Source organism: Leuresthes tenuis, unplaced genomic scaffold (assembly GCF_036924035.1).
Source record: "Leuresthes tenuis unplaced genomic scaffold, fLeuTen1.0.hap1 SCAF_20, whole genome shotgun sequence".
Lineage (NCBI taxonomy): Eukaryota > Metazoa > Chordata > Actinopteri > Atheriniformes > Atherinopsidae > Leuresthes > Leuresthes tenuis.
The window spans coordinates 9,673,531-9,701,171 of NW_027325374.1; the positions used below are offsets into that span (position 1 = coordinate 9,673,531).

The following is a 27,641-nucleotide window of genomic DNA, read 5'->3' on the forward strand; positions in this document are numbered from 1 at the left end:
ATACCTCAACCCGCCATGTTTTATAGCTATTTTTGTCGAAGAAAAGAAAGTTTCACTTTTAAACTTGGTTCTGCTACTTGTTTGTGCTCAAACAATTAATATTAGAGCTTGATTTTTGAGAACATTCTTCATTGCAGATACTACGAGACTGGCAGCATCAAACCAGGGGTTATAGGTGGGTCTAAACCCAAAGTGGCCACGCCAAAAGTGGTGGAAAAAATCGCAGACTACAAGAGACAAAACCCAACCATGTTTGCCTGGGAGATCAGAGACAGACTGCTGGCAGAAGGCATCTGCGACAACGACACTGTCCCCAGCGTCTCATCCATTAACAGGTAGGATGAAGTGTCTAAAAATATCAACTAGATTTGTGTTTTTTTCTTTTTGGAAATGTAGTTTAGTCAAAACGACACCTATTGGGAATATACTTCCCAATATACAACACGTTAATGACGAGTGCCGACGTGAGCGTGAATTGAAAATCAGTCATCACAGCAGCCACATCAGCGCCCGGTCACCCACAGCAGAATATTGTTTGAGCAACTTTGTGTTGCCCGGCACGCCGAGACTGCCTGCGGTCTCTGAGGTGCAATTCAATCTTTCAGACCAAACTCCCTCAACAATCAGCAGTACATCCAGGACTGAGTGAATCTGTCGAGATGAAAACCGATCAATATTCGGTGACCAGATCCCGTGGCGCTATAAAGCAGGCCAATTTTCTTTAGCACATCTAATGTGCTGGAGCTCCTGCACAGAGAGAGCAACGCTGACTTTTTCCCCTCCTGCAAGATGCAAGATGCTTAACCTGACAACGAAATAAGGTGGAAAAAAAAATGTAATGTCTTCATCAAAATTCGAGATGGCATCTCGCTGTAATTAATGTCAATGTCACATTAAAACGCTGGAGGAAACTTGCTTTTAATTGTGGCATTAAGACGTGTATTTATAGGTTAAATCAGTCTTTCCGTGCTGAAATATTTAGTTTTTGCTGACACAAAAAAATCGTTAACAGCTTGAGAGCCAATGCAGGGGGACCCAGGACACCCCACTACCACCACCAGTGATTCCTGGTGATGAACTTTGGTTAAGGTGCACTGTTCCATACAGCCAGCATCAGCATTACATTTTAATGAGCTGATGGGAGAGCGTGGACAGCTCCACACAAGACATCTTTTAGATAGAGAAAAGGCAGAAGAAAATTCATTTCATGCTTCGTGGCTGCTTAAAAAGCCCCATTTAAGGAGGCTCAGACACATGTATGTGATCAATTCAAAATGTACATTAATATCATTAAAAGGGCCTTTAAAGTTTTTCAATTCCAATTAAAGCTAGCTATTTTTGAAGCAAGATGGGGGGAGGCTTTATGTGTCTTTGTTTATGCGGGAAATTAAATTGTAGACACAAAGAGGTGTAATTCTATCAGTCAAATATGAGAGCTGCTTTGAATTTCTATTATGGTTGAGTGCTTTTCTTTTTTTTAAGCAGAAAAAACTAAGCTTTTCACTGTCTCTTGCTCTGTAATCCAGTGCCACATATATACACAGTACACCCCACCCCACCCCCACACACACATACACACAATGGAGCATTCATACAAATTAGACAACACAAGTATTTGTTTGACATTTAGCTCCAGGTAAATATTTTCATTTCTTCAAATTCCTAAAGGGACAGTCTGCAAAGAAATGAATAGATACTTCCTCAGTGGTTCAGTCACCGGAAGACTTGGCCACAGATCATAACTCAAGTTCATTAAAGATTGCAGGAAACAGCCAGATGAAAAAAAAGACGTTGTCACTCCAGGTGCTTAAATGCTTACCCAGAGGAAGAGAAACAAAAATGTTGGAGCCAAAGTCTTTTCCAGTTGGGTGGTTCCGACCGGGGCCAGTTGTGGGTGTCTGTGGCAGACAGTTTGACCTCAGGACTGTTGACAAAAGAGCATGCCTGATTTAAACACTTTTCCCCAGCATGCATTATTAAATGTTACAGAGATAGTGTTGTACTACACGTCAGGGCCACCACAACCAACACTTGCTGCTAGACTGGGAGGGGGGGGGGGGGGGGGGGGGGGGGGGGGTCCTCGATGATGCTCGATATTATCGATTCAGAAGTAAAGCAATTTTAATATTTCTTCGGGGGATTTTCAGCAACAGCCGGGTCATTAATTCATTCTCCTAAATTGCTTATTCAATATGAGGAACATGGATACCAAATAAAGTCTTTGAATTTATGTTGCGCACACAAGTCGTGGGGTCGAATAACTGTTATGGGGGAAAGTGAAAAAAATTAAAACATCAATATGAGCTCTCTGGGAAGGTGTGTTGTTAGGTGGCTTTGCCTTCAAGGGGAGTTTTCTTTGTTTTTTTATTTGTGACACTGTCAGATTTATTTCTCAGAAGCCTTCTGGCTCCTACGGTAACATCAATATCTAAAGGGGAAAAAAACAAACACCTAGTGTATTTCTGGACAATATAATCTTTATCTCCAGAAATTTGGAGGACAAAGGAGCAAAATCTGAAGCCGAAAGGCTGCATGGTCCTCAGCAGACCTCTCCTAAGTAGCTCCCGTGGCATACATGATGAATAGTTTTAAAGTTTACAAATTATTGTGACAGCTCCCTTTCTCCCCAAGTGCCATTCAGATTAAAGGAATCTAATGCTGGCGTAAGCTTGTGCAAGGCAATAAGGAACTATTGCTTTCCTGTCACATATAATTTATAGCTTTCTATTTGCATCTGTTTGCCCGTGTGACTAATCCCCAACTTTTTCTCCCTGAGCCCCAATCAATACAACCTCATCCACATTGGCACATGAGGGCCACTGGCTCTGTTTGATCTGGGAAGCAAAGGGCTGCTATAGGGCTACGATCGGCCTCTGTGAAGCCCCCCACAGAGGGGGGAGAAGGAGAGGGAGCTGATTAGTGTGGGCCAGGTAGAATCAGTGAAGCTGATCATTGAGGTGAATTGATGTGATTTCATGCTTTGTTTGCAAGATCACTCAGACCAAAAGTGCAATGAAGACTTTTCTCCAGACTGCACCTTTACAGCGGAGCCACCGGCCAGATTCATTTCATACCTAAATCTCACAATATCTCCATAATAGCTGATGAGTTTGGGGCAGTGTGGAGGTCTTTAAGAGGCATCAGTGACATCTGCTTATCCTTTGTTCCTCAGGATCATCAGAACAAAAGTCCAGCAGCCTTTTCATCCATCCCCTGATGGGACGTCACTGTCAACATCAGGCCACACAATTGGTAAAACTGCAGCTCTCAACATATTAAACTTGTGCTTTCATTATACAATGCCAACTGGCTGAATCGTTTTTTTCTGCCATTCTTTCAGTACCAAGCACAGCCTCGCCACCTGTAACTAGCGCCTCCAATGACCCTGCAGGATCCTACTCCATCAATGGGATTCTGGGTATTCCACGATCCAACGGCGAAAAAAGGAAAAGAGATGATGGTAAGAGAGTTTTTCTTTTCTTAAGAAGAAAAAAAGAATTCACAGCAGAAAATGTCTAAAAAGCCAAACAAAAGTGGTTTCATCCAGCTTTACACTATGAAACTCTCTTTGCTGATCTTGCAATTACAGCATTAAAACCTGCTCCAGTTCCAGTGAATGACCTGTATAAAACACCTAAGTCTGAACTCTGTTACATTGCTGTGTCAACCTGCCAAAGAGTCTTTTGATTTGAAGACACGACCTCCGCTGTTGTCTCCTGCAATTAATCTTTATGGAAGTGATTAAAGGGCTTTAGATAATTACATGTCAAGATGATGTAGCCAACCACCCAGGTCAGTCAAGAAAGCCGCTATAGCTCTGTGGAGGACTACCCCCCCACAACAAAAGTGGCTCCACTTCTGCTGCTGTTAGTGGATATAAGGAGGCCTGAGGCGATATAGATTATTGGTTCTGTAAGCAATAGGCTTCTATAATGTCACTACATAAGAAGCTGATGAGAATAGCTAAACAGATGCACTCATGTTACTGCGTGCATGGGTATGGAGGGATGATGTGGCTGCTGAAAAGGGGCAGTTATCTCAAACAGGGTGGGAATGAGTGCCTTATTTCTGCAGTTCTCCGGAATGAGAGCTAATCAGAGCACGGCAGCAGTTTACATAGCGTCTTCTTTGTTCTGGCGTTTGTTGGGGAAGCAAGGGGTTTGTGGGATATTGAGTGGAATTGATGTTTTATGTGCGTGCGGGGAGGGAGGGATGACTAATGACCTGTCAGAGGTAGATTTCCTGGCAAAGATATAAAAACCAGCATGACGTGGACATGGCAAATGACATAATCAAGTCTTTCCCTGTAAGAGATGCAATCGCAGGGGCATAATGCAAACGTCTGGTATTTTCAAGGGTTCATTTTCAGTCGTTCGAGGACCTCTCATATTAGCTGGGGTGTAATGTCTAGTCACTGAATGATAAAATGCACACATTTCTATGCAGATTGCTACTGAAGGGCAAAGAGGTATTAAAGGGCATGGGGAGGAATAAGGTATGTGTGCGTGAGAAGGAGAGCTGGCCTGTTTTGTGGAGGTCCTCCAGGTGACAGCACCATGTTTCTACGGCTATTCAGTCTCAAATGATTCCCCTGATGTGCTGCCATCTCTGTGATTTAGGTGCTCGCCCAGCATTACGATGAAAGAGAAGAAAGCTGTGTGTACGTGTGTGGCTGGATGTGTGCGTTGGTGTGTGTTTGCATCAGGGTAAGACTTGTACTGAGAGTGACGGGGGAGCTTTGGTTCTTATATACTCTCTCAGCAGCCAGCTGGTGCCTACCTGGAACCACAGGGTCACGGATACTTTATCTTTCCCAAACATAAACCTCAGGTCTTGGCCACACAAACACACACACACATGGCTGTAAAAGCAATGTTTTGCCTCCAGCTACAGTTTGTAAGAATAGTATATTACATAGGATTGTACCCTGTAGACACAATACTCCTGTTGCTGTCTTCTCTTAAAGTGCACTTTTACCTAACAAAACAGCAGAATTTAAAGATACAGCTCCTGGTGACTTGAACAGTTCAGTGAAGCTTTAAGTTCAGATGGTGTTTTCCAGTACTGAGAAATTTGATTTAATTTTGAGTGTCATGCAAACTTAATCAGTTATGTTATTTTGGAATTGATTTAGTTCTCGAGTCTGTCATTACCTGTGGTGTATGGAACCCGATCCTCATAAAATACAAGAGAAGTAGAAAAATGCTTTATTCATCCCCGAGTGGGAAAAAAAAAAAAGGTTACATTTTGTATGCAATTTTTTTTGCATTTCTGCTGTCTGTTTGAGATTAGTATAACACAGAAACATTGGCTTCGAACTGGAAGTAGTTTATAAGAAAAGAAATGTCCCCAAGTCTATTTATGAGACCTTACATCCTCATATGAGGCTATAGCTAATTTTTGGGAAAAGATTACACAATGCAAAGGAGATTTTCATTTTTTTGGGGGGGTCTTTTTTCTTTGCATCCGCTCATCTGCTCAAACAGTTTTACACTGAAAAAAAAAGACTCTTTATAACTCTCAAAGACATATTTATTTATGGACAGACCCATCTCACAAGAAACCGTTTTTATTACCTGTTGTTTTGCACATGAAAGCATGCAAACCTGTGACCACGTATTTATTCATATCTAAGCCTAACCATGTGTTTTTATCCCAAACCATAGCATATATATAATTTTAAAGTAATATCTAATTATCAACAGGTATTTTATGCCTAAGACTTACAAACCACAGCTGACAGCGAACTAGAAAAATTGAAAGTTGTTGGACAATATCTGGACTTGAACTTTGTTTTCTTGCCCGTCAGTCAATGGTGTAATGACACCTTCGACTTCCTCCTGATAAGTGCTTTTAAACATTTGATAGTGGTGCAATATACCCTTTGTGACAGTTTCATGTAATGAAAAATATAAGAATGGTCAATTTGAAAAAGAAAATGTAGGAATGTAATAGTTTTGTTGCCTTGAGAGTGTAGTAATCTCACATTTTTTGACCATGACAGTTTAACATAACAAAAGCCCAAAAAGTGTGGTGATTTTGCAATTCTGGAACCTTTCATTGTAAAACTTCTTGTGTTTGAGCTACGGACCAACATACCTATTTCACATTCTGGTGTGAGACTGTGTTGTTGTGGAAGTTATTGCATGATTACTTATAAGTAATAGTTTGTTAATCTGTTTTAAAAATCAAACAGAGCAAAAAAACGCACTTGTTATTCATATATGCTGTACATGTACGACATCAGTTTTTTGGGAACTTCTGAAACAGACTGTTCTGTTCAGAGGAAAATATGTTTGTGCTGTTATTGCAGTGTTTTTGTGTTGGTGTTTGTTTGCTTTTTTCCCCTCTGTGATGCCTTGTTTTCTATGCAGACATATTTTTGCTTCACTCAGTAGTCAGTCAGTAGTATATTCAGTTAATGCTTGGATTAAATTTCTTCACAGCACAGTAGCATGCCTGAGCCCTATTTAAGTTGGTAAGCCTTATGATTATTATGGCACAAGCAGTCATTATCAAGTGTTGGAAACGTGAACAAAAATGAGAGAAGGAAAGGAGGGGAAGGGTTAGGGAGGGGAGGATGCAACACCAGCCCTGGTGATATGGATTGGCTGTGCAGCGCAGAGTATTTGTTTTAGGCAGCAACCGTGGCTTTCTGCCAAACAGGCAGACAGCTCCTAAGTTTCCAAGTCAGCAGTGCCCTTAAAAAAGGGTCCCCCCCATTACAGGAGGGATGTAGAGATAATTTAGTGTGACACACGTTATGTACACTGGGTCTCAGCAAGAGAAGCTTCAGGGACACAGGTGTCATAAGAGCCATTAATCTACTATTGTCACGTGTTATTGCAAATTAAAAGTAGCATGTTACACTTGGCAGCCATTGTTGCAGACGGACAGTGTGGGAGTGCAAGCGAGACCCCTGGAGATGGTGTCTTTGGTGACCACGGCTGTCCGCACGTTTTACAAATTGACATATACTAGAATTTGCAATTCTGCGAAGAAAGGCTATTACCTCACTGATTAACATCCAAGTAACCCACCGCCCGCCTCACCCCTGCTGTATCCCACCGCCCCCACTGCTCCTAACACTGAAGGCTTCAGAAGAGACAAAGGAGAAGCTTTAACTGCCTCTCACTAAGATAAATCAAAACAGCATTAGAATATTAAGAATATTTAAGTACAAATGTGCTTTCATGTATGTTTTTGTCCACATTCTTTAATAGTGAATGAGTGAAAGAGCTGAATTGACCTGAGCACCCAGCTAGCTCTGTTGATAACATGCAGCGGCCATGAAGCGTGTCCACTCTTTTGAAGTTATATTACACGTCCTTCCAGTGACTCACAAATTGCACTGTGAGAACAGTAGATAACTCTTAATTTCAACCATTCTGAATACTTTCTTACTTTTTGAAGGTGTTTTTTTATTATTTATGACAGAAACAACAGGAGAGAAATTCCATGATAAGATGATCATCATATATTTCAAAAGCCAACATCAATAGCTAGTGGCAGTCAGAATGGATGTGATTCTGTGCTTCAGTAGCTGTTGAATTAATTATTCCTCATCTCTGAGCGCCATGAGGACTGAAGTGATGCGTGTGGATGGAGATGAGTGATGGAGCAGGCCATCGTCACACCCCGCTCTGTGTATGAGCATCTGTTTTGTGGGAAAGGAAGGAACAACACAGGAACTCAGAGAGCAGCGAAATGTCAGCATCTAAATTCAACAATCCAAATTAAATTAATAAAGACTTTAAAAGCTTGGCAACAATGCAGCAAATTAATGACCAAGAGTAACACCTCGCCCAGACCCAATCTTGGAGGCAATCAAAATGTTTGCAGGTAAATGATTATGTTTGATCCATACAAATCCTCAAACTAACAACAGTTCAGAAAAGCTGCAAATTGTTTGGCTTTTTTCAATTGATAGATTTTCTATCAATCTACTGAGCAGTTTACAGCCAGGTCACTTTAAACACTAATCACAGATATTTGGTGATGCTGAACAAACATTTTACATTCCAGAGATGGTATTTCATTCATGTTTACATAATCAAAACATTCAATTAGAAAACTGAAATGCTGCTGAGTTCATCCAAATTGATGCAAATGAGTTTTAATTTGATTCTATTTAGCCCAGAATTGAATCAAGCGGGAAATTATAGAGGTGTATTATTGTGAAATACATAACAGTGCACTAAGGGAACAAGAGTGAATTTATGTTGACATGTTATTTAAACAAAGAGCGGACTGGGTGGGAGTAAAAGGTGGGGAGTGGGAGAAAGTTCATTCTTCTGAAGGGCTTTCATGACCTCAAGGTGCCAGCTCAACTCCACACGCTGGCAAAAAGAACTTAGAACCTCAATGTTCATTGACAGGGTTTCAGCTTGTATACCAAAATTGCTCCCTTCCTCTATTTGAGACAGGCTTTCAGAGAAAAGTGCTACTCAGTCTACACCTCATTCGTGATAATTGTTCTGTTTTTGTTTGGAGGGTAGTCCCTCGGAGTTGTGTTGGCTGAAGGCTCCTGCCGGGGGTCGTGACCTGAGGGTGTCAAACCCGCAGAGAGGAGTCTGCTTTATAGAGCTGGTTATCTGATCTGATAGAGACTGCTCCCTCGTTACCAGAGTGTTAATACAGACTGATGTCAAGATGAATACAATCAGTGCCAGAGATGATCAATAAATGACCGCAGTGCAGGACAGGCATGTAACACACCAACAAAGCCACCATGGTCAAAGATTGTTATCACTGCTGCATAATGGGCTGATTGGGGAATGTCCAAATAATGGGTTTGACGACCAATAAAGAGAATTGCTTGTAGACACCTCCTGAACACTGACTGCCACTTTAAAAAGTCTGCTTATTTATATTTGTCGTCATAATGTTGAATATTTGTGACCACAATTTAGGAATGTAAAGTTTCAAAAATGAGCACAGAAATCTTGACTCAAAAAGTGTCTGGCATGGCCATCTGCTGCCCAATATACTACACAATTAACACAACAACTAGTCTCATACTATCTTTTAAATTATAATAAATACTTATCGAAAATCCTGCAGTCTTGCGTGCAAACAGGCACACTGGTACTGCCAATCTAGTCCAACTTGGCCTTAAAATATAAAACAGATGGTTTTAATGATAATCACATATGAAAAGGTCAACTTTGATTGTTAGTATGGATGGATGGAAGCAAACACTTGAGTGATGTGTTAAATTCTGACTCTCTGATGCACAGGATTGATCATTTCCACATTAACAATAGGCCTTGGAGATTTTATGACACAATTATGCTTTCACTTTTCTTTTGAAGCTAGTCTTTAAACTTTTTACTGATGCATAAACTTGAGGAATCCTAATTACACAGCTTCATAAATGTTCTAAACTCACACTGGAGTTGTCTTCAAATGTCGCAAACTCATCAGTAGTGAGGAGGGCAGATGGGGCTGTCCTCAGTTTGACTGGGAGGAAGACAGCGTAGGTTGACCTAGGATGGTTTGTCTTGTGTGTGGGAAGTGTATTCCACAGTGGTGAATGACAAATATACTGTGTGTGTGGGGGGTATTGATCAAGTGTTGTGGCTCAGGGTAGCTGATGGAAAGTAATTAATGACTCTATTTGCTTTGGTAGCAAAGAGAACAATTGAGTCTGATAAAGTGACAAACAGTAGCAGCAGTAGGTGAGGAGCCTTCACAGCAGCCATGCAGAAAACATGCGGATTGTTCATCTGGTTGTGCTAAAGTGTCACCACTGGAAAAGGTAGAGCTGTTGTTTTTCATATAGCATCTACATTATATTCTTAAAAAGCAACATTTTAGGGGAAAAAAGAAAATACTAATACGGTCACATTCTTGGAGTATACAACCCCAATATTCTTGTTTCTGTATTTCTATTTTTGGACAGGTTAAACCAACAACATATTGTGTCACCTTTGTGATTTTCAGAGTGAACAGAGTCAGATTATGCATTTCATCCTGGTACCTTTTCCCTGCTAGAGCTAACTGTCTTCTTGCAGGGTGTTTCTCTTGAGTGTGCAGACATGGCAGTGGTCTAGATATTCTCCTCAAACTCTCATATGTATCAACAGTGACAGTTTAAAACAGGAACTAAGCACGAGTTTTCTATGTTACATTCTGTCACCTCAGTCTTAAGGGCTGAACATAGTACTCCGTACGTTCTCCGCTAGCGCCCCACAGTTGCACATCTACATGTTCTCGTGTTTTGTTTCCACTTGGTGGCAGTCTCACAAATGTGTAACAGTCTGAGCTGTGGGCTGTTCTTAGTTGTGTTAGTGCTGTTGTTGTTCCATTAGCTTTGCTTCTCTGTGGAAAAGACAGAAGTCAAAGTGGACAAAGATCCGCTTTGTGTTGGAGTGAAACTAAATGTTGAAATAATGAAGATTGTCCACTGTGCTTATTTCATATTTCAAGAAAGTTGAAATATGAACGTAGGGGGCCCTGTGAATATACATATCCAACTAGCGAAGCATTTTGAATAAAAACATTTTAGTTTGGCAAATATGTTGACACACTTTGAGGAAATCTGGTGACATATTGCGGAGCACCACAGTATGTCACCAGATTTCCTCCTTCACAGCCATCATAGTTACTGCAACTGCCAGACAGTTTTGTCACTTAAGCAAATGTCATTATAAAGCATAATAAGTGTAATGTGTTAGTTCTTCTTGTGTGGAATGTATCAACAGTTAAGATGATCCTGAGAGTAAAATGATGCATGAGTGCAACCCTTTCTGCCTTAAATCTGATACCTTAATGTTCCAAATGCACATTTCCTCACTGTGTGTAGTATTGTTAAATAATTTTCATACATGGCAGTGAGATGGCAACCGATGGAAAAAAAACTGATACTGACCACAAAACCCAAAATGCTCAGTACAGAATCAGAGTTCTAATTAATTTGTTTATGCGGTGAAAACCAATAACATTACATTTGTGTTGTTGGCAAACTCATAACTTCCGTATTGTGCAGCTATCAGCAAATTTTCATGCTATGCACATTTGCATATGACTCACACACACACACATACACACCCCTACACACATTCTCTTTTATTGCTCCTTCAACTCCTCTTTGGAGAGTCGGGTTCATCCTCTGGCCTCAGCCTGTGAAAAAAGGTCAACCAGCAGAATAGAATGGCAATAACCCTCCCAAATGGTACTATCACACAGACATGATTGATCAATTGAATTCCATGGCAGAGAAAAATGTGGGATTAAGTAGAGTATTATACGCACAATGAGTTGAGGCATGATGTTCATTTCAAGTTCATTTCAGCTCCCTCTTGCCACTAGATCAGGCAATCAATAGCGGGCCTTGCATATCATATATCACCACTCTCCCAGTGAGGGGAGAACATAATCTGCCGCAAATTTAGAATGACAGATTTGTAAGGGAGCTGAAGCTTTCGGGGATCCGGGAAGGGGACCTAAAGACACAGCCACTGCAGCCTGGAGAGGTGGGGGTGCAGCGGAGCAGGGCTGGGGAGGGAAGGAGGGAGGGGGCTGTGGAAGGACAGTCTGTAAAGGTTTTAAAGCTTTGCACACAACAGGAAAAACTAAGGCATCCTCCTCTCAACAGTCGAGTAATCAGGTCAGGAGTCGGGAGAAAATTCCTGTGTTTGGAGAGCGGGATGATTGAACTAGACTGTACAATTTTATTCAGCCTCTTGTTCTCCACCGCTGCTTCCAAATGGAACCACATGCTCAAAGAGAATGAGAGCAGTATTGAATTGTTAAAGGGAAATTGTGCTTTAAAAAACAACACTTGATTTCAGTGAACATCAGGCTTTTTTGGAAAGCAGAAAAGAAGAAAAAAAATCCCCCCGACTGTAACGAAAAAACATTATAATGGGCTGGCTGCTGCTTTCATTAGTACACATGCTTGCTACAACATGTGTATCTGTGCAAGTGACAGTGATCCATCAATTACCAGAGGACTTTCAGATCATGATGGTGTTAATTCTGTGCGGGGAAAAATGTGTGTGATGTAGCCAGTGGCTCATCAGAGCCATTGAGGTGGAGAAAAACCTGCACTCCATCCCTTTGTGTCCTAAGATCTCCCACAGAGGTGCTACAAAAAATACATGAGAAGAATATAAAGTGCATAGCTTGAAGTGAAGGCCAGCTTCCCGGGGTCAGTGTCTCGAATGTTGCTCTTTCTTCTTGTAGATGGTTCAGATGGTTCTGGCCCAAACAGTGATTCTCAGGGTAGTGTGGAGAGTTTACGGAAACACCTGAGGGCAGATGCCTTCACCCAGCAGCAGCTGGAAGCATTGGACCGGGTCTTTGAACGCCCCTCGTACCCTGACGTCTTCCCTACAGCAGAGCATATTAAACCAGAACAGGTTAGTAGCACTCCAAATCTCCATTTCTTTTTCTTCTCTCAAAATTGAGCATGCAGTGTTGACTCAGATGCAAAAAAAACTGTTCTGTCACATATATTCCCAACCTTATCCCGAAACAAAAGCTAATTAGTGGTCTGAGATGGCTAAACACTGGATTACAATCAAAGCATGTATAGTGCTGGAGGGATCACAAGGAAAACTCCCACACATTATTGATTTTGTGATGAAAAACACATTCTTTGCACCCGCTGTAATTGAGAATAACAGTGAAACAACATGAAATTAATCAATATCTGGATTTTCTTCATTTTTTTGTCATGTTATTCAGCTGCTCCTTCTTATCTCTGTTGTTTATTGTCCATTTCTTCCACATATCTTGTCTTGACAAGACTGACCTAGTCTTGAAACCTTTAATGTTATGACATAGATGTATGAAACACTGCAAACAGCCTCAATCTAGTCCAAGTCTTGATATTAAAACCACACTTGCCATCCATCCTCATTTAAAAAATTAAGAGGCATTTTGGAAACAGCTACCCCCACGCTAAAAACGACAACCTGAAACCAGAGCCTATTAAAAGCTCTGGGCTTATTACAATGGATAACCTTTATTTACTTTCATTATACTATTTAACAACAAGAGACTATTAATTTCTCCCAACAAACTACAAGTCAGACCCATAAAGCAAAAGCAGTCACCTAATTGAGTTCATTTTAATTTCTCTGCAATCGGGGCGAATTACGCAGGTGATAAATCAGTGGGACAGGCCTCACCTCCAGAAGAGGGCCTAATTTGCAGCTAATTACAAAACTGATTTCTACTGGAAGATCAATACCAAAACGAATTGGAAATGACTTGCAATCACAAAGAACGTCAGGGAGAGTATTAAAAGGCAGGGGGAAAGGTTTAGACCAGAAAAGAGGGTGCGTAAGTAAGAAAAAAGAAAGGAGGCCAGAAACAGTCCAGAAAAATCAGCTTTAATTTACAGCAATATTAATCAGAACACTTTCCCTTTCACGGGTGCCTCATGGTTTTTTTTTCTCCTGGAAAACGTGGCCCTATTAGCCAGTGTCTGGGTTCTGTAGCAAGGCATTAAAAATCCATTCTGGAGATGCAAAACTCAATGGATTCACCCCTCCCACACTTCTGCTAGCCATTTGGTCATCCTTTTCAGACCTATCTTTTCAGTTTTCCCCCTCCTGCCCTGTATCTGCATGATAAAACGTCTGTTTGGCGTCTGAGGCCTGCGAGAATAGAGGAAAACATCCGACATTGTGCCAGTGAACAGTTGTAGCAGACAATTAGAGTTTATCTGTGATAGTGGCAGACAAGAGTGGGGTCACAGGCGTCCCCCTGTGGGAGCGCGGCCCACTGAGCCACTCACACTGGGCTTTGGACAAACACTGTCAACACTCAGACTCCGGAAGTCACATCTCATTAAAAAAAACCTGCTAACATCTGCCATCAGTGTCTAAGTGCATATTTACAAAAAGAAACATGATGATGAAAGACGAAGAGATTATTTGTTCACTGAGATTTATTTATTTATTTTATTTAATAAATGATTTTACATGAATACATACTTTGTTTGGCCTTTGACTTCTGACTTTATAATTTGATATAACACATATGGCTTGAAAAGTGAAAGAAACACATTTCATTCACTTCTGTCCAACTGGTTTAAGACCTGCAAGTCGCCAGCAGCATTGCTCAATATTGCTTCCCGAAAAAAATGTGTTTTTTTTAATTTTTGATTATTATTTAGGTGAACTACTTTTTCAAACCAGAACATGAATGCAAGCAAAAGGAAACCCTTAGACAAGTTTTAGGTAACAAAATGTGCAAGCTGTTAAAGTGATTCTATTCAGAGATAAGGGGTAATGAAATTTAAAGGTGGCTTAGACTTCAAATCAAAATCTAAAGCTAAAATAAAAATAAAGTGAATGGTATTTCTCAAACAGGACCACATGGTGTGCCTGTAACAAAGCAGAACTGCTTTCTCCCTTGGCTGATCAGGGGTAGGACTGCAGTCAAGCACAAAAGGCCAGCTGACGCCTTGGCTTTTCACTCATCTCAAAATCCCACTTCCTCTCAGACAATACCAAAATACATTCATGATATGCTTGAACTGCCACCCTGCAGCAGGAGCACACACACAATGCTCTCATACAAATTTATACTCACACAGACGTGTGGAGAGCTTAATGGAGGAGGAGAAAGGAGGATTTCCATCTAGGTATTGTTTGGTTGTGTAATGATTCAACTGTCCTTTTCCCAGGCTAATGAGTACTCGCTCCCTGCCCTGAATTCCAGCCTGGACGAAGTCAAACCCAGTTTATCCTCTAGCGCCAACCCAGACCTGGGCCCCAGCGTGTCGCAAAGCTACCCTGTAGGTAAGATCAACTGCTATACAGTACTCCTTTATGCTGCCAAGCCACAGCTTCAGCTGAGGGGGTGTGAACAATGTAAACGAACAAGAAAGCCAATGCTACACATGGCAAAGGCAAAATAAAATGTGTCACAATAAAGACAAAACAAAAAGTTAAGTGTGAAGACTTTTTTAATACCATTTCACTCTGAGCTGAAAAGGTGGTAGGATGATGCGATAAAAGCTACGCAGCTGTCCTCTGTCTGCTTTTTGCTGAGCAAGCGGGGCGTTAAGAGAGATTGGGAGCTGTTCAGTCACCGCTGGACAAGGACCTTTGGGTGTCAGCACATCAGAACTATGACTGTGTATCAGAGCAAGGTCTCAGGGAAAAAAAAAAAAAAGGCCACCTTGCAGGGCTGAGTGCTCGTTGGCTGCTGATGCGTTGCTCCTACGATTTGTCCGCCAGGAGACAGTTTGTGTGTCTCAAAGCACGAGTAATGTGCCTCGGTAAATACGCTCTGGCATTTCTGCCGCCTAACTCTAACACCATGATCATTTATTTCACCCTCCTATCACTCCCTCTCCCTGTTTCTCCCCCCTAGTTGTCTCCTCTCCTTGTCACAGTTAATGACTGCCTGGCTAATTGAAATATTGTTCCGTTGTTGCAGTGTTATTACCAAGAAGAAGGTTAAGTTTACTGAAAGTTTATGATGACTGCCTGGTGCCTGAGATTAATATACAGAGCTTTTATTAAAATTCATATAATTATGCAGCAGCCATCAAAGGCAACGAGGTCTGCGTGGGGGGAGGACAGGGTGATTGAAAATTGCCGCAGCCCTCCTTCTCAAATGATAGCTGAGCAGCCTTATGAGAAAAGAAAGAGCCCTTTTCTCATTTAATATGTGGGAGGTAGATTTCCCCGTGTAAGGCAGGCCTCCTGAGAAGAAAGGTGTGTGTTTGTCCTTTGTGCACTGATGGCCCTGTAGAAAGCAGGCCTGGATGTGCAGGCAGCTTTGTTTGCACCTGGGATATTTTAGATGGCCTCTGCAGAAAGGCTCTCCTTACTGCTACACAGGTGCAAAGAGACATGTAGAGAAAGAACGATGGGCTTGTGTGTGATCTAGTGGATGTGTGCGTGCGTGCACGTGTGTGTGTGTGTGTTTGTATATGAAAAGCACCAGCTTCTAGATTAGTAAATAAGTTTATTCCATGCCCTTCTCTGTGGGTAGATTTCACAGGAGGCAGAGAAATAAAGCGTACAGAGGTCAAACTAATGGAACAAACATCACTCTGACTTCCACTTGGTAATTACTATTTGGTTTGTGGCTCCTCTGCTTGGTTTTCCCTCAGTGGCTGCCTATGTGGATAATAGGTGATATTCAGGTGTGTGGTCTCTCTAATGGCTGAGTATTACAGTTTACTTGCCAGCGATAAGCTTACCAGAGGAATTTTAAGCCATGCAAAAAGTAGTAAATTATCAGCAGTATTTAGGCTGAGATCCAATTTCAAATTAATTGTGTCTTTACGCAGGAAAGAACTGGAGATTATGCTCATCCTTAAAATGTTTTTAGAACACCAATTAAAACGTCTGCATTTATTGATCTTGTTGATGTTATGCCCTGCTAATTTGCATAATCTATTAAAGATGAATGATTCATGAAATGCTCAATGCCAGAGATCGGGATTCTCAGTGAACTGAAAGAGTTCAGAGATAAAAATCTTTTATGTCCTCTGCTTATCCTATTAAGGCTCAAAAGTACCTGCAGAGCAGGCTCAAATAAGAAAGGGATTTAAGGGCATTGTGCACATCATAGAAATTCAGAGGCAAGAAGCCACTTCCATTAAAACTGTTTTTTTTTCTCTCCGCCTCCTCCACATTAATACTGTATTACCTGCTAAATAGTCCCTCTTACCCCATAAAAACACCAAAGGGTTCCATGAATATGTGGAAAGGACAATTGCATATTGTGAGGTAATTTCTATTGTTGATATGGGAAGTAATTTCTTTGATGAATTCCCTTCGAGAGATGGATTTCATCTCAAGTGCTTCTTATTCTTGTTCATTCAAACTGCTTAAAATTCAAATAGAGTGGGCCACGGGTAAGTCTGTGAATGGCAGAAGGAGGAGCTCAGAACTTTTTTGTGTATTTTGAGAAATAAATGGAGCGATGGCCTTGATACAGCCAATTGTCCACTATTTCAATAGAGAGTTTCAGTATTTTCTGAAAGTAGAGAGAGCCCAACTGTTTTCTTGATGATGGTTTAGACTCAAGAGCCATCTTGAGGCGGTGAGCAGATTCCCTTGGGTTTTTAGTGGGAGTTTTACACATCTCTGCTTAGTGACTGCATATTGAACTCTCTTTAAATACATTCCCTGCTGGGCCTGTTAATCGAGGCCTCCGAAGGCTTAAAGCTCCTGTGTCAGTGACACATCTCCTCCTCAAGCAACTGTTTCTGTACACCCTTTTACCAAAACCTACCAAAACAAAACTTCAAAAAGCAAATTAAACATTCAGTTAAGGTGACGGTGAGTGATCTCAGGGTGAGCTACACAGAAAGTATAAAGACCTGCCTTTGTCCAGTGAGCAGCGAGCAACGATCAGACAGTGAACCCGCCAGCCGTGATGTGTGGCCTCATGACAAACCGCTGGCGTGTCTCCCCACAGGGGGAAGCGCAGGCTTCGAAGTTAATGCTCATTTCGTCTTCACAAAAGCAAACTAACCTTTGAGCACACATTTGATAATGAATGACTTTCAGTTGGTGTTTGGGGAATTAAAGCAATTTGGCTCTCCAAACATTCTTTACTTAGTTGTAATTAATTAGGGTGCTGAGATTTTTTGGCTGGTGATAAATTGCCCCATTGTGCATATAGCCCAGAAAATGGAGGTCAAAGATTTTTGGTTGTTGTTGTAGCAAACATGAAGGTGTCCCTGTCATGCTAAATTTAATACTCTTGCAAGCAAAAGAGTCATGCACAAATGACTTTGTTCATGTGCCAAATAAAAAAGGTCACCCTGCTTTTCTGTTTGTGTATTAAGAAACTGAGCTGATGTCAGTGAAAGAGCGTTGCACCGTTGTTGTGGGTTAAGACTAAACCAATGAATTAAGTCTCTTTTTTTTATGTGATAAGATAACTGTGGGATGTTTTAGGCATTACGGTGTTACTCTAATAATCCTGTCATGCTCAAACCTCAAACTATCCTCTCGACTGTCAGATATTTCATAGCAAACTCTATTCCCAGCTCAGTGGTAACTGCCACAATCCACTTCTCAAATTGAGACGGAAATCAACAGGCTTTTGTAAGAGCAAACCAAAAAAATCTTTGAATTGACTTTCACAGGGGAGAGAAAAAGAGGGCAGAGGAAAATAAATAGCTTGATTTGCTGGCGTTCAATCTAAGGGGGCTGTCAGAGGAAGCAGACAATATAAAGAAGGCCATCTTTTAATGAGAATCTGGACTCACATCTCTGTTGTAAAAACAACAAAGGCTAGGAAGCAGCTAATGAGGCTATCATTGCTGTACAGAGAGTTCTCAGAATCTGCGCCTCTCTGAAAGAGGGCTTTAAAGGGGACATAAAGCAACAGGCACAGAGCTACTGGCAGTAAATGCCGACTGAGTGTAGAAAAACAAAATTCATCCCAGGCTGTAAGCACCATCCATACCTGTTTATATTTGCTTTTTTTTTGCATACAGTTTTTTTCATTCTTTACTTTAACAAGGGTTCAGCATCTTTTGCTTTTAAAAGTTGACTCTGAACATTGAACACAAAAGTTTGTGTCTTATTGATGCTATTTAAGGTCAGAATGAAGGCTGTTCAATGAGGGTAAAAGTGTCCAATGAGGGTTAAGTTGAAGGAATTGATTCCCTGATCTATTTCACTGGATCGGTATCAAGGCTAACACTGATAAAGAGATACACTCAAATGAACTACAGTTGCTTAGTCGCTCAGTCCCCTAGATGAAAATCTGGCAAAAATATCTTGGAACCTTTCTATAAAATACATTTCTTCCTTTTTTTTTCTTTTACTATATTTTGAGGAAATTAGATTAGAGCCTCAAGACTGTAAAGTTAACTTAAGAAGTTAATGAAGAGATAACAGTATTTACTTTTATCAAACATGTGAGACAGCTGTAGTTTGTGCAATAATAATGAAGGAAAGATAGGGTCAGTGTTTGCGGAGACAGTCAGACAATAGTGACCACTGTCTACACCTACACACTCACTCTCATACACAATGGCCTCACCCCTGCTGGACCCCCCACTACAGTACTCCCACAGCTCCTTTTGACTTATGTGCACTGGCTTGTGGCTAACCAATTCTTATTATAAATGAAAGGTCCAGCATTACCTCACTCTTCTCTGTAGAGCTCTTTAACTGGGTGCCCTCGAGTCTCAGGAATTTAACCAGAGACACATTTCACCAGGCACACATACAATGTAGCCATCAGTGCTGACAACAGTTGCTCAGCATGAGATGGACTCGTTTCTTCATCAAACATTTTGTGATCACAACTGAAAAAATATACCTTTTTTTTTTGTTTTGTATTTTTGTAGCGTATTTTCTGACAGACGGCTTTGTGATTCATTTAATATTGTACACGCTTAAAGAGGATTTTGTAACTTTTGATAAATTTCTTCTTCCTTAAACAACCACCTGACAAATATCTGGCAACTCTCAGAACTCTAAGAATGTGATATCTCATGAGGATACAAGGACATTTTCAGACAAAGACATGGTGTTGAAATAAAACTAAGAAACAACCCTTCAGTGGTAGTTATGTGTAAGTAGATCTGTGTTGTATTGTAAGAAAATGGATTTCAATATCAAAATATCTTATTGTTTAAACAAATAAGGTAGCTATTTTATTACTTTAATGACTTGTGCTGTGGGATATGAATAGAGTTTTCATGTTGTGACTGACCAGAAGTTCATACTGGAGCTAATTCTAAACACTTTGATCTCTGCTTATTGTTTCTATAGACATGCATGTTAACTTATTGGCATTATACACTATGTCTTGTGTTTAAAAACTTCCCAATTTTTTAACAAGCTAGATCATTGTTCATCATTTCAAGTTCTGAACAAAGTTTGCAGTTCCAAAATAAACTGCTTCTTGTTCATCTTTCACTTTTTTTAATACCTCTGAGTCATCCTCCTTTCATGGTACATTGTGTAATAGTGTTCTATGGAATACAGGACATGGGCACCATGGCCAACTGAGCTCAAATATTCATGTCTTCATTTAACTGCTTTGATATTAACCATCAAGATTCTCAAAATCCAAAAAAAAAACACGGTTTAGTGCATAGCCTACTTTATTTGATCCTTTTCGCACACCAATGAAAGCATGTAAATCAGGACAGGCCCAGTGACAAACACAGCAGTGTTAGAATAAACCAAATGCAACTTGAGCAGCAGGTCAAAAATAAAAAAATGCATCTTCAAAATGTCCAACGATAACAATATGTCCTTAATATGACCTTAAAGAAACCGGAACGGAAACACACAGTAGGTGTGTAATAATCGTCTTTAAATCTGACACACTAACTCTTGATACAGTGATACAGTCCTGTCTTGTCAGTTCTTGTCACGTACAAAAAAGACCTACTGCAAAGCACCCTCATTTCAAATGATCTCAAATAGAAGCTCAATCCCTTCACCTGAAACTCCTCCCCTTTGTTGGACCTCCGGGCCAACAAATATACCTTAACAGATCACCTTCATACAGCCCGACTGTCATGCCAAACCTTACAAACAGGATGCCTTCCAGTTGTACATGCATGGACTGATTTTTTTTAATTGTGCTATCATTAATGATGTTTGCTGCAGGAGAACTGTGCTTGTTGTCCATATCATTTGAACTATAATGATCTTAATTTGCACTTGACACTGTATGATGCATGAAGATTGTCTGTTGATAAATTTTGTATTCCTTGTAGTATTTTTCTCTCTGTTCATTTTAACAAAACATTTACTTAGAGTTACAGACTCACAAACAGAAAACTGAGCGGTCAGGCACTATGGTAAATCATGAAATAGGCAGCAAATGAAAATACATGTTTTAGTGTGGACTGGTGACCTGTCCAGGGTGTATCCTGCCTCTCTCCAAATGACAGCTGGGATAGGCTCCAGTCCGCCCGACCCTGAGTTGGATTAAGTTGAATAGAAAATTGATGGATGGATATATGGATGTTTTACTGTAGGTGGACATGATTAACATGATTTGACATTAAGTTTTTCTATAACTAACCCAGTATTTTCTAATGCCAAGATCAAACTGGGTAGTTAGGAGCGTAAACCAAACAGCAAAATTGGGTGGGATGGAAATGGACTCTATCTGAATGACATTTTTTGCTAAGCCTTTTTTTCACTTTAAAACTTGCAAACATTCCTTTTGTTACCGCTTTATGCAGTGCCTTAAGAATGTAGTTCTATATGTCATTGTTTGTGTGTCCATGCATATGAGAAAAATGGAAAGTTATGCCTCGGAACACCAATCAGTGTGTTTTAAGACAGTTTCACAAACTGCCATAAGACCATGTTACGGTGAGAGTTTTTAGGTGTTGTGCAGGCTGCTTTATCAAAAATAGTAGGAGGGGAAACTGTAATCCTAAAAGACAGAATATGGGAGTTTAATCTGCTAGAAAATCTTTAGTCCTGTATGAAATTAAAACAAGAAATCTTGTGCTTGTTCTGACTAATGATTAAACATTTAAATGACTAAATATTTTTCCTCAAGGTAGTTAAGAGTTTCTGTGTTTCTCTAATTTGCTTTGATTTATTTTTATAAAATTAACAACATGGACAACTGTTGAAACTGTTAAAACTCAATTACGAAAGGAGCTTCCCTTTGAGTCCAAGTGGCCCTCACAGCTGACAATATAGCCTGGGCCTCTCTTTCCCCAGCCGCTGTGTAGTTTGGGGTATTGTGCTGTGGTCCAAATGTCCCTGTGGTCAGGGAGGACAGCCCAGCCGTCACTCTCAATTACAGAGCTGAATATCTGCAGCCAGACTAGTGACGCTCTGCAGAGGGGCCTGTGTGCTCTGCCTTAACAGCCGCCTCACAGTGAAGAGAGGAGCCATATGGGGTTCTGTAAAGGCTGCCATACATAGTCAAGTTTGAACTGGTTAATGAGGGGACGTGTTCATGCAATGTGAATTCAGTTGCCCAAGAGAAGCAGTTGTGGGTTTGTTGAGTTCACCTGTTAAAGAGGCAGACTGATGCTTTGTGGTGTTAAGTAACAAGTTTATGTAACACTTTGTTCTTTGAAGCTTTTGACTCTGGCAGGTTGAGTACATTCTACAGAGAAGTCTGAGTTTTTGTGCTGACTGACTGAGTCATGGTGAATTTGTTGAATTGCATTAAAAAAATTAAAAAAGGAAAAAAAATGCTAATTTGCATTTTGAGAATTGGACACAGTGAAGAAAGAGGAGGAAAAAAGTAATGAAGCATACTTTATGTACTTTTAATTGCCATATATTTGTTTTACACTAGAGGGTGTAGTCAGCAGTAGACCAGTTTGTAAAAAAATGTGCTTCTTCTTCAAATGCTTCAGTAGGAAAATATTTCTTAAAACATCACATTCAATGAGCCAAAAATTCCACAAGTCAGTTTAAAAAAAAAGCCAACCAGCCCCATGGGTTAATGGTATGTAAGTGGAGTTTTACGTTGTTCTTTTTTTCAAAAGAGAAAAAGTTTATTTAAAAATAATAATTTACACCTTCCTTCGTTCACTCAAGTTTAAGGTGGAAATACTTTCATCCAAATAGTTTTATTTTAGTACAGTTTTAGTTCAGAATCACAAAGAAAGCACCATGAAACTTTTCATGAACTGTGATTTCTGGCTCACTGTGATCAGGATACAAACTTGACCGCAACACCGCTGCTGACAAGTGTTCCGTGTGTTTTGATTTGTCTTTGCAGGACGGGATATGGCCAACACAACCTTACCTGGGTATCCCCCTCATGTTCCCCCCACAGGCCAGGGCAGCTACCCAACCTCCACGCTCGCTGGAATGGTTCCTGGTGAGTCCGAGACAACATCACAGCTGCATTTAGTCTATTGAAGACATGCCATCATCCTGAAAAGTAACACATGGAAGCTGAGAAGCAGAGTGTGGAGACTCTAGTGGCTAATTATCCAGAAAGGCAAAGAATATTGACTTGGAGATGAAGAGGTGCACACGTCTTTGTATTAGTTGTTTGTGTATGATTGTATTAGACAAGCTGGACAAGTGATCAGAGACAGGGGAGAGAGCATCCTCCACTCCTTCTTCTTCAATCCTGTTTTCCTCTCTGGCTTGCAAGGTCCCTGAGAGGATGTTCTCACAACCCTTGAGAAATATCAGCTCCAGCCTCTGTGCTCAACAGCCCCTGCTTAACCTGCGGTTCAGGTTCACAGCAAACAGTTAAGGGTCAAAAGGCAGAGGCATGGGAGACCGGTAAATATTCAAAACGTTGTCTCTCTGAGGAGGGCAGGCCTGTGTTTCACTTTCAAGAACAGGGCAAAGATGCAGTATTGGTGCAGAGTTTTAGCCTCAGCATCAGCATCACATTTCCAGCAAATCACGGCCAGAATTTTGCTTTGATGCGATTAGACCACATGGACAAGTGTGGGGTGTGTTAGCATGTCATTTACCAGCCGTGCAGCCCATCACAGACTTTCTTTTCTTCTGTTACGCAAGGCTGCCATAAGATGTTTCAGTATCATCTCGGCCAGGGAAGTTATAGTTATTTTATTTTATTTATTTGTTTGTTTGTTTTTTGCCTGGTGATTAGCTGGTTATCTTAAGAAGAAACACATCCTATTGTATTGATTAGAAGATTGAACAAATGAAAATTGTTCTATACAGCTGAGGTGAACCAAGACAGGAGAGGGTGTCATTTGTTCAAATGTTTGTGTTTTTTTAGAATAGTTTTACCAATTTGAAGATACAGAAATATTCTTTACATTCTTCAATATGTTTCTAAAAACACTGAAGTCTATTTAACAACTACCAGTACAAAGAAAGGAAGCCATGAGAGCACCCAGTGACTCTGCTGTCTGCTTTATCTTTGATTTTTGGCTAATAAAACCATTAAATCATGTAGGTGGAAAAAAGTCAAGTCAAACATACTTTTTCTTTCCATTTGTTCTTATATGGCACAAAGCAAAAGATGAGCACCTTAATCCCATGGCTTGTGGTTTTGTATTACAACCGATTCATCCTATACACAACCACTAAGATTTAGTGACAGGAGCAAAACACTGTTAAAGCAAAGCCATTTCTCACCAGCCTCATATAAAATCTAGCCTTTATTGTCTCGTAAAAGAAAGAAACGTGTTGAATCAACAGGAGTGCTCACTGACATGTTCCGAGTTACTTCCCCTGCAATGAAATTCTGTTGCAAGAAACACCAGAGCTCAGACCAGAGGGCTTTCAGACAGGAGATGGTAAAATTCCCCCAAGAAAGGCAGCAGGATTTATAGCAGAAAATCAAAAATGTATGCATGAAACTGTTTATTACCACTCCGTATTTATTAGACTGGTTTGGAATATGCTGGAGGAAGAAGAATGGGTAGATATCCATAAATGGGCCAGGGAAAGCCGCCTTTAGTGTCACATCCTGTATTGTTCAGTGTTGCATAACTTAAGTGAAATGAAAAAGAAATAAATTACTTGCTTGACTGGTCACACATCGATGACTATCATTTCCAGCTTCAAATTGCATCCTGTTCTGAATGACGAGAGATGACTGCATGTGAAGGGGTAATGGTTTGATGCATTGAAATGCTAATTGATTAGTTGTTTTGTTTTGCAGGGAGTGAGTTTTCGGGGAACCCCTACAGCCATCCGCAGTACACAACCTACAATGAAGCCTGGCGATTCAGCAACCCAGCATTACTAAGTGAGTACAGTGAGTTGGAAACTTGATTAGAGCAACTAACTGACCATTTTGTAAAGCCTTCTCATAAACAGAGATTGTCTGGCTGCAGAATTAAAAGCTGCACCAGACACAGCAGGTTTAAGATTAGTTTATGTAGCAACTTTACATTTTAACCCACCCAAACCCTAACAAATAAATCCTGTGAAAGTGTCCCTTAGTCTCCTTGGTTGTGGATACTATCAGAGTTGAGGTGAATGTCAATGGTGCTCTTTTCTCAACTGATTTGGAAATATCAATCATCCAAAAGAGCATTTAATTGATAATAAATTGATTATATTTATTATAATTGATTATATTGATAATTATAATAAAGTATTGTTATTTAATTGAATCTGTCTTTTTCACTTCATAGTCTACTTTAATCCTAAAACTTAAAGGTTTGCATCATCTGCAAACCTTAAAAGTAATCTTACGATACCATTTCTGCCAATACTTATCGAAAAAGCTTGCAAAGACATTGATGATAACATCTAATGTAACTCATCACATTTTGACATGTTGTCAGGAGTCCTTGGTGTCACATTTCAACACACATGCTTTCATGTTAGGAGTTTTTTTTGGTTTTTTTTCGTATGCACGATAATTTAGTAAAAGTCACAACTTCTTAAAAATACTCTAAGCGGCGGCTGTAGCTCAGGAGGTAGAGATGTAATCCTTGTAGTTCAAACTCCAATTTTGTCAGACTACATGTCAAAGAATCCTTAAGCAAGATACTAAATCAAACACAGAGTTTATCATTTAAATGTAGATTCTATCCTCCACATTAAGTACTGCCACTAAAAGAGTATCGGTGGATCAAAATGTAATGCCAAGAGCTTTAGCCTGAGTGGATTGGCCAGCAATCATCACATTTTTTGTCTGTGCAACTGAAATGAAACAGCTGCTTTTGGTGGAATTCTGGTTGCATGATTTAAAGAAAAAAATAAATAAATCAGCGGTTACTGTGCTTTCATTTCTAAACTTTAGGTAAACAGTTCCAGACACACAGGCAACACTATCAAGGATGTGGCTTTGCAAATGGTCTATTGGTTTTTAACTTCATTCAAAACTTCATCTTATACTAAAGTTGATGCATTTGGTAAATGGCAGTAAAAGCTGCATTTCAAATGGTTGTTATTTCAAATGGTTCATTCTTCTGTTAACTTTCAGGTTCCCCTTATTATTATAGTGCCGCATCGAGAGGCTCCGCCCCTCCCACTGCTGCCACTGCCTATGACCGTCACTAGTTACCATGGAAACCAAATCAACCTGCAAGACCATGGCCTCAGCCTCCATATTGCCCCGGTGTGAACAGCACGGTCCACTGGACACTGAGCAACTCTGCATAAAATGTTCCCGGCTCACACGTTTTTCTTTTGTTGTTGTTGTTGTTGTTGTTGAGATTTACGACAACTGCTGCCCTCTCTCATTGCAGCTTTTTTTGGACACTCAAAGCCAAAAAATAAAAAAATTAAATAATTTTAAAAAAAACTTCAGAATTCATCAGACACTGAAAGACGCTTCACACTTATGATGAAACTTGTGGCTCATTGCAGTGGTTTTGAAAAAGAAAATGACAAAGGAAAAAGACTCAAGACAAAAATATCCAGAATTTATTTTCCCTTCGCGCAGTGTCACACTTTTATCCCATCGTGGATCAATACTCTACATTCCTTTACTTGATGGCTCTCAGCAGGGACAATGTCCAGAGCTTGAAATGTAGCAGCAGCCATTTTTCCTTTTTCAGTTTGTCTCCCACTTGATTCAAATGGCAACGCAGAGAGATCTGGGGAGATTAGCAGCAACACATGCGGGCTGTGGCAGTTGTTTTTATCCATTTCAACAGTCACCGACCAAACATCCAGCATGAGTAAATCGATCGCTTTTGATGCCATGAGAAGATTAGGACATGATCTCTGTGATACACAATCAAGATGTAAAAATGAAAATTAAATGAATAAAGAAACATCAGTTTGAGAATAGAGGGCGCCATGATAGTATAGCACCATGGCCCACTATTTGCAAGGTTTCAATAAACTAGTAAATATATTCTTAAAATGATTTTTTATTTCATTTTTATAATTCGTAATGACTAAACTGCAGACTGCTTGGCTAGTGTTTTACTATTTCTTATTTGTCAGGCTTTCATCAGGCAAAACCTTTGTGGGTTTTTCTTTTTTTTTTTGGTTGATTTTGCACTATTTTGGAGGTTTGCAACACTGGAGCGTTATTATGCAGAAAAATGATGATGTGCATATTTGCTTTATTTTTCTGAACTGACTTTAATAAGTCTCGGTCTGAAAAGGCACTTGCAGTTTTACAGTTAATCTTGTAATTCAAGCCCATTACGTCACTGACTTGATGTGCACTATACTACTGTTTGTTCTCACTGCTCACACTTCTATTTAAGTTTATTAAGTCTTTGGCATCCAACCACAGAAAAAAGATCAGCCATCCCAAGTCGAACCACTAACATCTTTTGTCTAAACGACCAGAGTCACTCTGATACGATGATTCTGACGATTCCAATGACATCAAAAAAGCAGGGCGAACTTTTTCAGCTAAATGCCTTAAACATGTTCCCTCCTATGTTTTGCTTTCTCACATGTTTCAGGCACATTCAGTTTTTAATCAAGCTGAAATGATGGTTTCTTCATCTGTCACGTGAATGTATTTGCATTTGCCAAAGACTTAGTTCTTGTTAATGTTTATTTACAGGCCACCGATATGCATCATAAGAGCAGTATTATTATTAGGAAAAACCCACAATGCTCATGAGGAAAAATATATGTATAAATTCTATGCAGTGCAGAGATGGTCATCATATGCATACTCAGCTGTAAACCTAAAGGTAGGTGGAGTTTATTTAATGTTATGTTATTTACAAATTGTTCATTTTGTAGAGGCATTTTTTGTGTGTGATGTGAAGACACTTCTCTGTAAATACAGTAAGGAAAAAATGTCTTTCATGTTCATGGGTATTATCACTGACATTA

General features: G+C 40.1%; 1 protein-coding gene across 1 annotated transcript; it reads left to right on the forward strand.

Annotated features, from left to right (window-relative positions):
* The first annotated feature begins 163 nt into the window (after positions 1–163).
* On the forward strand, positions 164–27,641 carry pax2b (paired box 2b). Its single transcript, XM_072373070.1, has 8 exons — positions 164–335; positions 3,173–3,252; positions 3,341–3,460; positions 12,190–12,365; positions 14,645–14,759; positions 22,663–22,764; positions 24,541–24,627; positions 25,816–27,641. Exons 1-8 carry the CDS (start codon positions 250–252, stop codon positions 25,890–25,892), a joined length of 843 nt encoding a protein of 280 aa, XP_072229171.1. The 5' UTR covers positions 164–249; the 3' UTR covers positions 25,893–27,641.